The sequence below is a fragment of the Phalaenopsis equestris genome, unplaced genomic scaffold (genome assembly GCF_001263595.1).
Source record: "Phalaenopsis equestris unplaced genomic scaffold, ASM126359v1 Scaffold200117, whole genome shotgun sequence".
NCBI classification, from domain to species: domain Eukaryota; kingdom Viridiplantae; phylum Streptophyta; class Magnoliopsida; order Asparagales; family Orchidaceae; genus Phalaenopsis; species Phalaenopsis equestris.
This window is the reverse complement of record NW_018219955.1, coordinates 179,251-191,449: the sequence shown is the minus strand read 5'-3', so window position 1 is coordinate 191,449 and position 12,199 is coordinate 179,251. Positions and strand designations below refer to the sequence as shown.

The window sequence follows — 12,199 nt, the reverse complement described above, 5'->3', positions numbered from 1 at the left end:
CTTGGAGCTCTTTGACTCATTAGTAAATTGTAAGACAAAGGCCTATTTTGGAAAAAAGAACTTTTGGTTTGATGCTATTTGTTCATTTAATTTGAAACAACTTGAATCTACATATAAGGTGTAGCTTGCGCATGAAGAACTTATATAAGATATAGAGAGGTGGTTATTGTATGTAGCTTTGCCCCTATATTTGTTGAGTGACTAATTTTGTCACTTGAACTGATAAGTTCTATGCTGCAATAAAATCAATCTGATCACTAACTGTGGAAAGCTTAGAAGTTTGGCTCCTCTCCATCGTGGGTCTGCCTATTTCTTCACAAAATTATGGAAAAATTTGATTGGGAATATCTTTGAAAACCCTTTTCTTAGTTTTATTCTCTTCTTATTTTATGTTTTTTATTTTTTATTTCAGAATTATTTTCTTTTCTAATTTAGACTTAGATTTATTTGCCAAGTTTGTAAATTAGGAGGGATTGATTTTTCTATATATAATAATAATAATCTTTCCTTCCCATACATGTTTTCAACATGGTATTGGACCCCCAGTCCTCATCCGTTTGTCAAAGCCACTACTCATTTTGGAGGTTGAGATGCACTAATTGATTAGATCCTTGTAACCTTCAGCGACGTCTTTGGTCTCTGCCTTTGACATATTCAACTGTGTCTCACATCTGCTGTCATCGAACTATCTTCGACGCCGTTTTTGGTATTTTCTCCCTTCAACGTCTTTGATAGACAAAAGTTTACGTCTTCAGCAATGTCTCCGCACCTCAGTATTTCTTGTCGTTTTTGCTCACCAGTTGTGGAGCTCATGCACTGCTCGCACACATAATCTGTCTCTCAATCCAACTCTGCGTGCCCTAGCCGCAGCCGTCTCCTCCATTTAGACAGATCGGGCGTACGAGTCATTCATCTCGTTCGATCACTAAAGTCGAACTGTTGCCCGCTCCTACAACTGCTGGAGCCTCTCGAACTTCTGTTCCGTAGCTGGAATCCTCCTTGCAATTTTCTTCAACTTCTTGTAGGACTTCCTAGGCTCCCTTACCCAACCCTAAACATGCATAGGATTTATGGCCAAGTATGGAATTAAGATGTCTAGTTCTACTTCGCATGTTAGTTCTGAATCAAAGACCAGGAATTATGTCCATACAACCTCTGAACTCTTTACTCTTATCACAAGCCAATAAGTCAATGGCCAATTTTCTTTAATGGTCCTAATTCATGTTTATATACATTTGTGAGAAAAGAAAAGATGAACACCTCATGGGAGATGACACAATTATTGAGTTCACTGATCCTAACCAACGCACATGGATGATTCAAGACCATATATATATGCCTTGGTTAGTCAACTCAATGACTAGTGAAGTGAGAGAAAATTTTTGTACTACGTAATTGCCATGGAAATCTGGGAGGATATAAGAGAAACATATTTCTTACTAAACTCCCTTGATATAATAAGTTAGTTGGAAAGCAAATGGGCATTAAACATCAAATACAAACTTGATGGTGGTATTAAGAGAGTTAGAGCCAGAGTTGTTGCAAAATTTTTCACTTAAGTTTATGGGATTTGCTTTCAGGAGTCTAGTACTCATTTTTGGTGGAGAGTTGCTCTCGATGCCCTCCCAACTCATTCTTTGCTCAACCGAAGATGCCTCTTGGAGGATACGACTTGCCCTTGAGGTTGTGTTGAACATGAAAGCACTGAACATGTAATTGCGAGTTGTAAAATCCTTATCAAGGCTAGATGTAAATGATAACAATTGGGCTTTCCCATCCTCATTTTCAACTCCCTTATTGAAGTTATTGAAGGTCTCTCTTTTTCAGATAACTGCAAGGCTGGGCATCGCTTTTTCTATTGCAAGTTGGTGTATCAATGCTAGGGGGCCCACAACATTAAGAAGCATGGTGGCACCCCAACTTTCCTCGCCTCCAATGCTCTGGATGCCATGACCGCACCCACAAATTCCATTTTTGAAGCAATGGGATACCAATTAGTCTAACCGATTGTTGCAAGCCTTCCAAGTGGTGTCCCCTCCCCCTTTGAGATAGCTTAAATTTGACACGAATGGGGCTTTACTCCCCTCCTGTACGGGTGGCATCGACATTGTTCTTCTTGATGAAACGCGCGTTGTTTTTTTATGGCTGGCGAGTCTTTTGAACATTGGGACAACACTTATGTGGAGCTCCGGGCTATTTGTTCTATCAAAATGCTTATCAAGCCTTGGATGTACAAAGCTATGAGTATTATTATTGAAAGACAACCACATCTCCTCGCTTAAACAATGCAAATCCAATGAGGTATGGAAGGCTAAACCGCAAAATGTTGAAGATTTTTCTTTTTTGTCTACTTTTAGGTATTTTTTATTTCAGCACATAAATAGAAAGATAAACATGATGGCACATGTTTGTGCTCATAGGGCCTTACATGATAGTTTTTTTTGTTAGTATGGTGGATAATTCCCACTCTTTTATATTTTTGTTGGTTTTGTCCGATCCCATATTTTTGCTGGCTTGGTTTAGCTGTTGTTCTTTTGTACTTTTGTAACCCTCTTTTATTTTTGTTTATGCAAAATGCATATTTCAAGTGTTTGAATTTCAGGAAACATTCGCACCATTTGCCAAACAAATACTAGCGGAGTTTTCCATTCAGTAACAGACTAAGGAATGCCAACTGCATCAACTTAACTTAATGGGGATCTGGAAGAAGTATATACCATTCGAGTATGAGAATGATTCTAACAAACATCTATTATAGAAACTCAAGGAGTATTTATATGGGCTTAAGCAATCGCCGAGAGCGTGGTTTGAAATGTTTGCTGAAATTATGAGTTCTAATTGATTTCATCAGAGTCAAGTTGATCATACTCTGCTCATCAAACACACTCAGGGAAGTAAAATTATTGCCTGATAGTATATGTGGATGCTATGATTCTTATTAGTGATGATGAAAGAGATTCTCAAGTCATGGAAGTGCTTGCTAGTGTTTGAAATCAAGGATATAGGAACCATGAAATATTATTTAAGTATGGAGGTAACAAGGTCCAGAAAAAACATTATTATATCATAGAGGAAATACATTTCAGATCTACTAAAGGAGACATATGACTGGATGTAAGCCTGCTGATACTCCAATGAATCCCAGTAAGAAATCTAATAAGTGAGAAGAAAGTGTATCTGTGGATAAGGGAAGATATCAAAGATTGGTAGAAAAACTTATCTACTTCTCATATATGAGACCAGATATTACATACTGTGTCAGTATTGTAAGGCAATACATGTATAACCCAAATGAAGAGCTTTTGAAAATGGTGTACATATTTCAGAGGTTTCTCGAGAAGATTCCGAGTTATAGATTAATTTTTAAGAAAACCAGAAATAGAGATAAAAATCTATATTAATGCAAGTTGGGCTTGGGAACTGACTGAGAGAAAGCTTATCTCAGGTTATTGCTTCTATATGGGGAAATCTGGTTACATGGAGAACTAAGAAGTAAGTTGTTGTTTCTAGAAGTAGTGCTATATCAAAGTATATGACATTTGTTTTGGGAATCTGTGAAGGGATGCATATTTAGAAATTATCAAAGGAATTGGGGTGCACCTCTAATAGACCTATACAGATGTTTTGTGACAATCAAGCAGCCGTCAGTATTGCCAAGGATCTAGTGCACCATGACAGGACCAAACTTATTGAGATTGATACACTTATCATTGAAAAGGTTGATGGTGGAATTATACAACTAAGCTACATCTCGCCACACCAACAAGTTGCTGATGTTTTCATCACAACTCTTCTTTTAAGCACTTTCTCTGAGTTCAATACAAAGTTTGGCTTCTACAACATCTACAATCCAACTTGAGGGGAAGTGTGGAAAGCTGAATAGTTCGGCTCCTCTTCATGGCGGGCTGGTCGGCTGCTTCACAAAATCATGGAAAGATTTGATTGGAGATTTCTTTGGAAACCCCTTAGTTTTATTATTATCCTATTTTATGTTTCTTTATTTTTTATTTTAGAATTATTTCATTTCCTAATTTAAATTAGATTTAATTGGTAAGTTCGTAAATTAGGAGGGGTTGGTTTATCTATCTATCTATATATATATATATATATATATATATATTTGGGGAATGAACATTATACGGCTTCGATCCTATTAATTTCATAAAAGGAGTTACAAAAGAGGGGGGTGGATCCCCATAGCAAAAGAGAAAAAAAACTAATTCAAACAACACAACCTTAAGGGTTTCCATCTCCCAATTACAACTCCACATAAAAAAACTCAAAACAAAACATACAAGTATACCCTCAAAAGAAAAATACAAGTATACCCTCCAAAAGAAAAAAGAAGTTTAGCCTAGCCATCTGAAAATATGCATTGAGAACCGAATAGCACAACAACAGGCAGAGGAAACATGTGTGCGGGAGGAGAGGCCGTTCAACCACCGAGGGGAGGTAAAGTCGAGAGGAAAACCTATCCAAAAAACATGCTAGTACACCACCAAAGGAAGCAAATATTTGTACCTACATAAAAGAGAACAAAGTAGAGTTGTCCAGAAATCTGTAAAAAGCAGACAAAAGATCCATATTAATGAGAAACAGGTGAAAGGTCCAGATAAAAGAGATTCAGGGTTATCCGTAGATGAAGCCACCTAGCCCCAGCTAGGCTCAAACCGAAGAAAGAGCAGCCTTTCACGGAAAAACAAAATAACCCAGACCAAACCATAGTATCACAATCTGGATATCCATCTCCAGGCATCTCCAGTCTCCAAGAAGCAGCAGTAAAACAAAACAAAAGGCTTAGAAAGGCATCATAAGCCTCATTGCAGCAAACCATCAAAATCTTCATGACATAACCAACATAACCAACACGCATCATAAGCATGATAGTGGGATTACCGTCCAACCCATTCAATGAAATGAAGGGGGAAGCAACCAGTATAACAGGAAGCTGCAAAAAAACCGAAACTGCACCAAGGCAGGAGGCAGCAAAAAGGCACACCAAAGGGCTTAGAAAAGGCATCGTAAACATCATAGCAGCAAACCATCCAAAACTTAATGACAAAACCAATAGTGCAAGAGGCAACTCTCACAGTGGGATTACCCAACCAACTCAATATACATAAGTAGAAATCATCCAGTATAACAGAAAAATGCTGGAAACAGAACCTGCACCATGGTAGGTTAGCCTCTAATAAAAGGTAAATCCAGTAATCTCCATTCAAATATCACCACAGAAAAGGCCAGCTGAACCTTTGCCTTTCTTAGCCAACCAATCCGCTAGAGAGTTACCTTCTCGATAAATGAAAGACATTTGGATTAATAAGTGATGCTTCTCAATAAGATCTCTAATCCTATTCATAGTACCCAAAAAAAACCATTTGGGTCTAGAAGCCTTAATGAAATCATTATAAAGGCTATGAGAATTTGTCTTAATTATAAGATTAGAAAGTTTACAGCAAATCACCATTTGCATTGCCAGTAAAATTACCCAGCATTCGGCCTCTATAGGAGAAGAGGCAATAATGGGAGAAGCAAAATAACATAGGCAATGCCCCAAATGATTACGGAAAACCCCACCAGCACTAGCCGCAATGGAAGTCCAGCTTCCATCAATATTTGTCTTAATCCAACCCAGAGGTGGGGGTTGCCGTGGCTGAGATAAAGATCCACCTGGGCTCAAAATGCGACAAGCTCTATGGAATTGAGCTAGAATATAAGAAACAGTAATAGGAGCCAAACTCAAATTATGATATTTATTATCGTTCTTGGCAACCCAAATTAACCGAAGAACAACAAAAGGACACCAAGCCAATTTCGTATCAACATGAGCAGCAGATCTCCAAATAAGGAGATAATCATCAATAGTGAACCGATTTGACCAGCTTATATGAAAATGTTGACCCATCGCGTTCCAGATCTCTCTAGCAAAAGGACAAAGAAAAAATAGATGTAAAGTTGATTCCTCACCCTTTTTGCCTAGATAACATTGAGAAGCCAACTTCAATCCTTTAAGCTTTAAAATATCATCAAAAGGTAACAATTTTAGGAAATACCTCCATAGGAAGAAGGAAATGGATGGAGAAATAATGGCATTCCAGATGTAATGTCCCCAACGCCAATTACTATAATTATAAAGTCTTGAAAAAAGCAAATTGGTAGGAGAAACAAAAGAGGTGGTTTTCCATAATGAAATATCTTTTAAACTATTTTTTATAGGGATTCTAGTGACCTGAGTTGTTTTGACAAGAATGAGTTCATTCAATTTGTTGACATCCCATTTACCATCAAGCCAACAATCAGAAATAAACAAATTGTTATTGAGCGAAGATTGTAAGGATATATCCAAATCTTCCAAACCCCTTTGGTCATGCCAGAAAGAGGTTTCCCTCACCAATATCCCAATAAATAAAGGTACGAGCCACCGTTCTAGCTTTAAGGATAGCTTTCCAAAGCTTAGAGTCACCCACTTTCCATGGGACAATGGCCGAGTTAAAATGAGAGCAATATTCATGCAAAAGAAATTTAGCCCATAAGGAATTATTTGCACGAAATTTAAACCAAAGTTTGCACATATTGATTTCAGAAATTTGCTTAAAGCTCTTAAAGCCTAAACCACCAGCAGTTTTAGGCTTGCAGACTTTGCTAAAAGTAGTCCAATGCTTTCTGAGCGGCTGCTCGACCAAAGAAAACGATTAAAAAGCTTTTCCAAGGTGGTCTGGGTGCTCTTCTTGAGATTAAGAATTTGTAAGGCATACAAAAAAATGTTGAGAAGGACACTTTTAAGCAGGGCGAGTCGCCCACCATTGGCGAGGAAAATATTCCTCTAGTCATCAATTTTTTATTTGATTTTATCAACCACCTTATCTAACTGTGTTTGTTTCTGACAGTCTTTTAAGAGATTAACCCCAAGATATTTAAGCGGTAGAGAGGCAGCATGACAACCAGTGTAGGAAACTGCCCAGGTAGCAATATCTATTAACATGCTTCCCAAAATAAAGATTGCATTTCTTCTTATTGAAAGTTAAACCGGAAGTTTCTTGAAAAATATCAAGAACCTGCATAAGAGATTTGATGGTAGCTTTACTAGTATTAGAGAAAAGAATGACGTCATCCGCAGAAGCCAAGTGACTAACCAAAATTGTTGATTTGTGGGAGAATTGAGTATATGACTTACGTATCTGCATTTGATTGATTAAACGAAAGAAATAATCAAAAGCTATGATGAAAATAGTAGGGGATAAGAGGTCACCTTGTTTAATACCCCTTGGAGCAGAGAAAAGACCACAGGAGTTACCATTCATGAAAACATTGCAATTGTTGCTTTCCAGCCATCTACGAATTAGAGAACAAAAGCTATTTTGAAAGCCACAAGCCCGAAGTATATTAATTAAGAAATCCCAACTAATCGTGTCAAAAACCTTCTTGTTGTCAACTTTAAATACCATGTTACCTCCACATTTTTTATCTAGATCTTTTAGAAGCTCCTGTGCAAGTAAGATATTATCTGTGATCTCCCATCCTTTAATATATGCAAATTGCTGAGGCGAGATAATATTGGTTAGGAGAGGTTGTAATCTGGAAACCAGTAGCTTGCTTAAAACTTTCAAAATGACAGAAGTGAGGGATATTGGTCTAATTTTTTCCCAACTAGTTTTATCAGTTCCCTTAGGAATGAGCACACTCTTCTGGAATGAGCACAATCAAAGAAGAGGTAAAGAATTTCATAGGATCGTCGCCATGAAAAAAACATTGAATAGCTTGAATCATCTCATGTTTAATAATATCCCAACATGTAACATAAAAAGCTGCAGTAAAATCATCCGGACTAGGAGCCTTATTTGAGTTGATATCGTTAAGAATCGAAAGAATCTCTTGCTCCGAAGGGACATCCGAAAAAGATATGCTACAGATATACTCACATTCCCCCGCAAAAAGGTCAGAATCAACAGGAAGTATCTGCGAACAAGCTTGACACAAATTAGAGAAATATTCAACAACATTATTTCCAATGTCTTCTTCATCAGTAAGCAAACTCCCGTCAAGAATTTTAATTTTAAGAATTGTGTTCAGATTTTTCCTATGTTTAATCAAGACATGAAAAAATTTTGTATTCCGATCCCCACTAGTAAAATAAGTATCATTAGCTTTCAGTTGTAATAGATCTTCTAAAGAAATAACTTCAAGAAGATTAGTATGAGCCTGAGCGAACTCATTAACATGTTGTGAAGAACAAATTACCTGTGCCTCAAGACTTTCCACCACCTTTTGTGCCTCTTGAACCCTAGTATGGACATTACCAAAGACATGAAAATTCCACTTACGTAACTGATCAACTACCTTTTAATGCAGTTGCCATAGCATGAACCACGGATTGTCAGCACCATCAAAATGCCAAGCCTGCTTTATAAGACTCAGAAAGGTATCATGAGTGGTCCATATATTAAGAAATTTAAAATGATACCTAGAAAACTTAACAGTGAAGGCAAGAGAAAACAGAACGAGGTTGTGATCAGAACCAACATGATTTAAATGTTGCACTTTGGAGTATGAAAATAGTTGAGGAAATAGTGACTGCCAAAAAAACGATCCAGGCATTGTGTAAGAGAACCTCTTCTTCAAGTAAAAGGGGTACCTATGTACCATAAATCATAGAGATCAGCTTCAGTAATTTTATCACAAAAATGATTGATAAGCGTAAGATCACCACGCCCCCACCTATCCTCTCAGTCGGCTTCATAATCATGTTGAAATTTATCTTTGATAGTATCTCCCATAAGGGTAAGCTTATGTCAAAGAAGATATTTATCATGGAGAAAATAGCTAGCTTAGACAAAAGTAGCCCAAGAATAAAATGTTTCAAGTTTAAAGTAAACCAAAACAAATTGCTCCTTATTTTCAATGATGTTATGATCAATATTATGCTTACAAAATTTCCAAATCTTGTTATTTTTGTTACAAAAATGCTTATACTGTTTAAATTTTTTGAAGATACGATCTTTATTAAAAGAGATAAGAGGCTCTAAAAGAACAAAAATAGAAAGATTGTGAACCCTGCTTAAACGCTTTAGTCTATTAAATGAGGAAGGGTCCGCCACTCCCATAATATTCCAAATCATAATATTAAATATGATTTCTTGAGCAACCCTTTCTAGAAGACCTAGGAAGGGTGGTGAACTATTCTGATCAGAATGATACTTCCCATTAATAATAATATTTTCACTATGAAGATGTAGAAGGACATTATTTCTTCTACTTTTCTTTTTACTAGCTTTCTGAACCAAGCATTCCTCTTCTAACACGTTAGTAGCTGCCAAAAAGAAGCTTCAGGCGGCACATTCTCACCTTGAGGATTTAAACATGCCTTGTGGGCATTCCCTTCCTTTTCTATCTCTGGAGAAAAAAATAAATTATGAGTAGAAGAAAGAGGAGTAACAACTGCATGTAAATTATCATGCATGGAGTCTCCTATATTAGTTCCAAGAATAATAACATCAATAGGTGCAACATGTGTAGCCTCATTAGCAACATTTGGCTTAGTGCCTAATCCTTCCTTCACTAGCTCTAGCTTCCGGGGTATCATTATTGATTGTAATATAATTTATTGTAGGTGGTCGATCAGTGTAATTTTTTAAATGAGGGTGCAAACGATATCAATTAGTAGAAGTGTGACCAAACATACGACAGTGGGGGCAATATGACGAGTGTTTTTCAATTTCGACCTTCTGCCAATAACCTTTATGTGCAGAGCCAATCCAAATTTCATTCGAGAATTGTAAAGTAACATCACACTCCACCAATATACGAGTCTCAGAAGGCTAATTAACAAAAAAAGTAGGGTAATCCATCTTTAATGGTTTACCATACACTGTAACAAGAGAAAACATTTCATGATTAAAGAGATGAAATTTTAAACCAGGGAAACGAATCCAAACAGGAACAGTGGGGGGTTTCGCTTCAGAATCAAAATTAACACTTCACATCAAAATTTTCATAGGAATATCATCAATTCTAATAAAATGACGAGAAAATAAACGGGTATAGTCTTCATCATTGGATAACTGAATAAGAATATGCCACTCATCCATAAGACAAATTTTCCACATACTCGTGAGTTTCAAGGAATCAAACTCTTTTCTAATTACCTCAAGCTTAGGAAGACCAAAAACAAATTTCTCAACAAGAACGTGGCAACACGAAGAAGCAAGAATATTGGACTCATCCTCAAAAACGAACATAGCGAGCTTACCATTTTTTTCCCATTTTTTCGAATGAAACTATATTCTCCACCGACATTTAATGCATCATGAAAGGTTTGAGGAAATAACCTAGAGTTATATATATATATATACATACATATATACATATATATATATATATATGTGTGTGTGTGTGTGTGTGTGTCTATATATATCTCTGGGTTATTTCCTCAAACTGGCGACTTGCCCTTTCCGACGAATTGCCCTTTCCTGCTACTTCCCCTCCTCCAGGTTAAGTGCCTGGTTTTGCTATCGGTAAGTCTTGCAATGTTCCAGAATATTTTCATGAGACTCTTGAAAGTGGAGGTGATCACACTTTTATTAAAAAGCTTAGAAAAAAAATGGGAAGCCTGCACTTATTCTCACAGAGGCTGGAATCGGTACTGTCGCGTCCTCTTGACATTTTTCTCTAGTGGGGAAACTCTTTTATGGTCACCCAAAATTGGAGATCATTAGGAAGGAGTTTGATACTATGAAACCATTGGACAGTTAGAACATTGACTTACTTGACGGTTGACATATACTTATTCAGCTATCTCATCATGTTGATTACACTCGCATTTTCTCTCAAAAAGCTATGAAGATTAACAGTCATTTTATGAAAATTCTAAAGTCAACTATCGATTGTGATCCAAAAGCGGAGTCTCTTATCATTTCTGTTTGGATAAAGTTTGGTTAAAATTACATCTGTTCAACATGGAAATCCTCTACTCTTTAGCAACTGCTTACGGTAAGCCTCTCAAGGCGGCTCCGCTCGCTGTCACTAGCCCCTCTGTGGCTTGTGTATTAGTTGAGAGATATATCACTCAACCAGCTCCAGATGAGATATGGATTGACACTATTCACAACAGGTATTGGGAAAATGTTGAAATAAAACAACATTTTTCTTATTGCTCTCATTATAGTATATTTGACTACAACTCTACTATTTGTTATCATTTGCATTCTCATCTAAGACCGAATATCACTAAAGAACAACCACCTATTATCCCTGTTGAGAAGATGCAACTCAATCCTCTTCCCAACACCGTAGTTCCTGAGGAAGAACAACATACTGCAGCTACAGACCCAGTTGTGCTCTACCACCCACTGTTATTGAAGAAGACTCACTTGCATGCCAAGACACACGAAAGTGCTCCGTTGATCCAATAACAGGGCATCCAGTACAACATGCTCATCTAAGACCGAATATCACTAAAGAACAACCAACAACCACATATTATCCTTATTGAGAAGATGCAATCCGATCCTCTTCCCAACACCGCAGTTCCTGAGGAAGAACAACATACTGCAACTACAGATCTAGTTGTGCTCATAACACCCACTGTTATTGAAGAAAACTCACTTACATGCCAAGACACACGAGAGTGCTCCGTTGATAAAAAAACAGGGCATCCAGTGCAACATGTAGTTGCTTCTAATTTCTAATGTTCAACAATCTGCATGTTCAACAATCTGCACATCTCCAACACATATTAGACCAAAATCAGGTGAGTCAATCTTTGGAAGAGGAATGACAGGTCTATTCCAGGAGGAAGAAGAAGAATGCAGACCGACTCCAGCTCCACTCCAGCTCGGGAACATATTGGATGATATATTGGTTATTACTGACAATGACAATCATCTTACCAACTTATTAACTTGTTTTTTTTTAGAACCAGAGGCAGAGACAAAAACCAAATTGGGTTGATCTCTAGCCATCTGATGCTATGTATTTTAGCATCTTAGGCTCTTTCTTTATGTCTTTAATGTATTTTTCAGTATTTTCTAGTTTTGGAACCTCTTTTGGTTTTGGTAGTGGTTTTTGTGTGGGCAGGGTGTCATGTTTGGGCCCTCCAACACATTGTATCCGTATCTTTCTTTCTACTTGATATATCAGCCTTTTTGGGCTTTCTAAAAAAAAAATTATTTATTTATTTATTTATTTCTTTTTTTATATTAAT

The 12,199-nt window shown here is 37.0% G+C and overlaps 1 protein-coding gene across 5 annotated transcripts in view; it reads left to right on the top strand.

Moving 5' to 3' along the window:
* LOC110035822 overlaps positions 1-12,199 on the top strand; it is an 85,079-nt gene that overhangs the window by 47,350 nt on the left and 25,530 nt on the right. Inside the window, exon 12 of one of the 5 annotated variants that reach the window (XM_020740120.1) lies at positions 1,828-1,872. The exons of the other annotated variants lie outside the window; for them this stretch is intronic. Coding sequence (XP_020595779.1) covers positions 1,828-1,831 — 4 coding nt within the window. The 3' untranslated portion in view covers positions 1,832-1,872. Of the gene's footprint in view, positions 1-1,827; positions 1,873-12,199 lie in introns of those variants that run through there. 5 annotated transcript variants of the gene reach the window in all.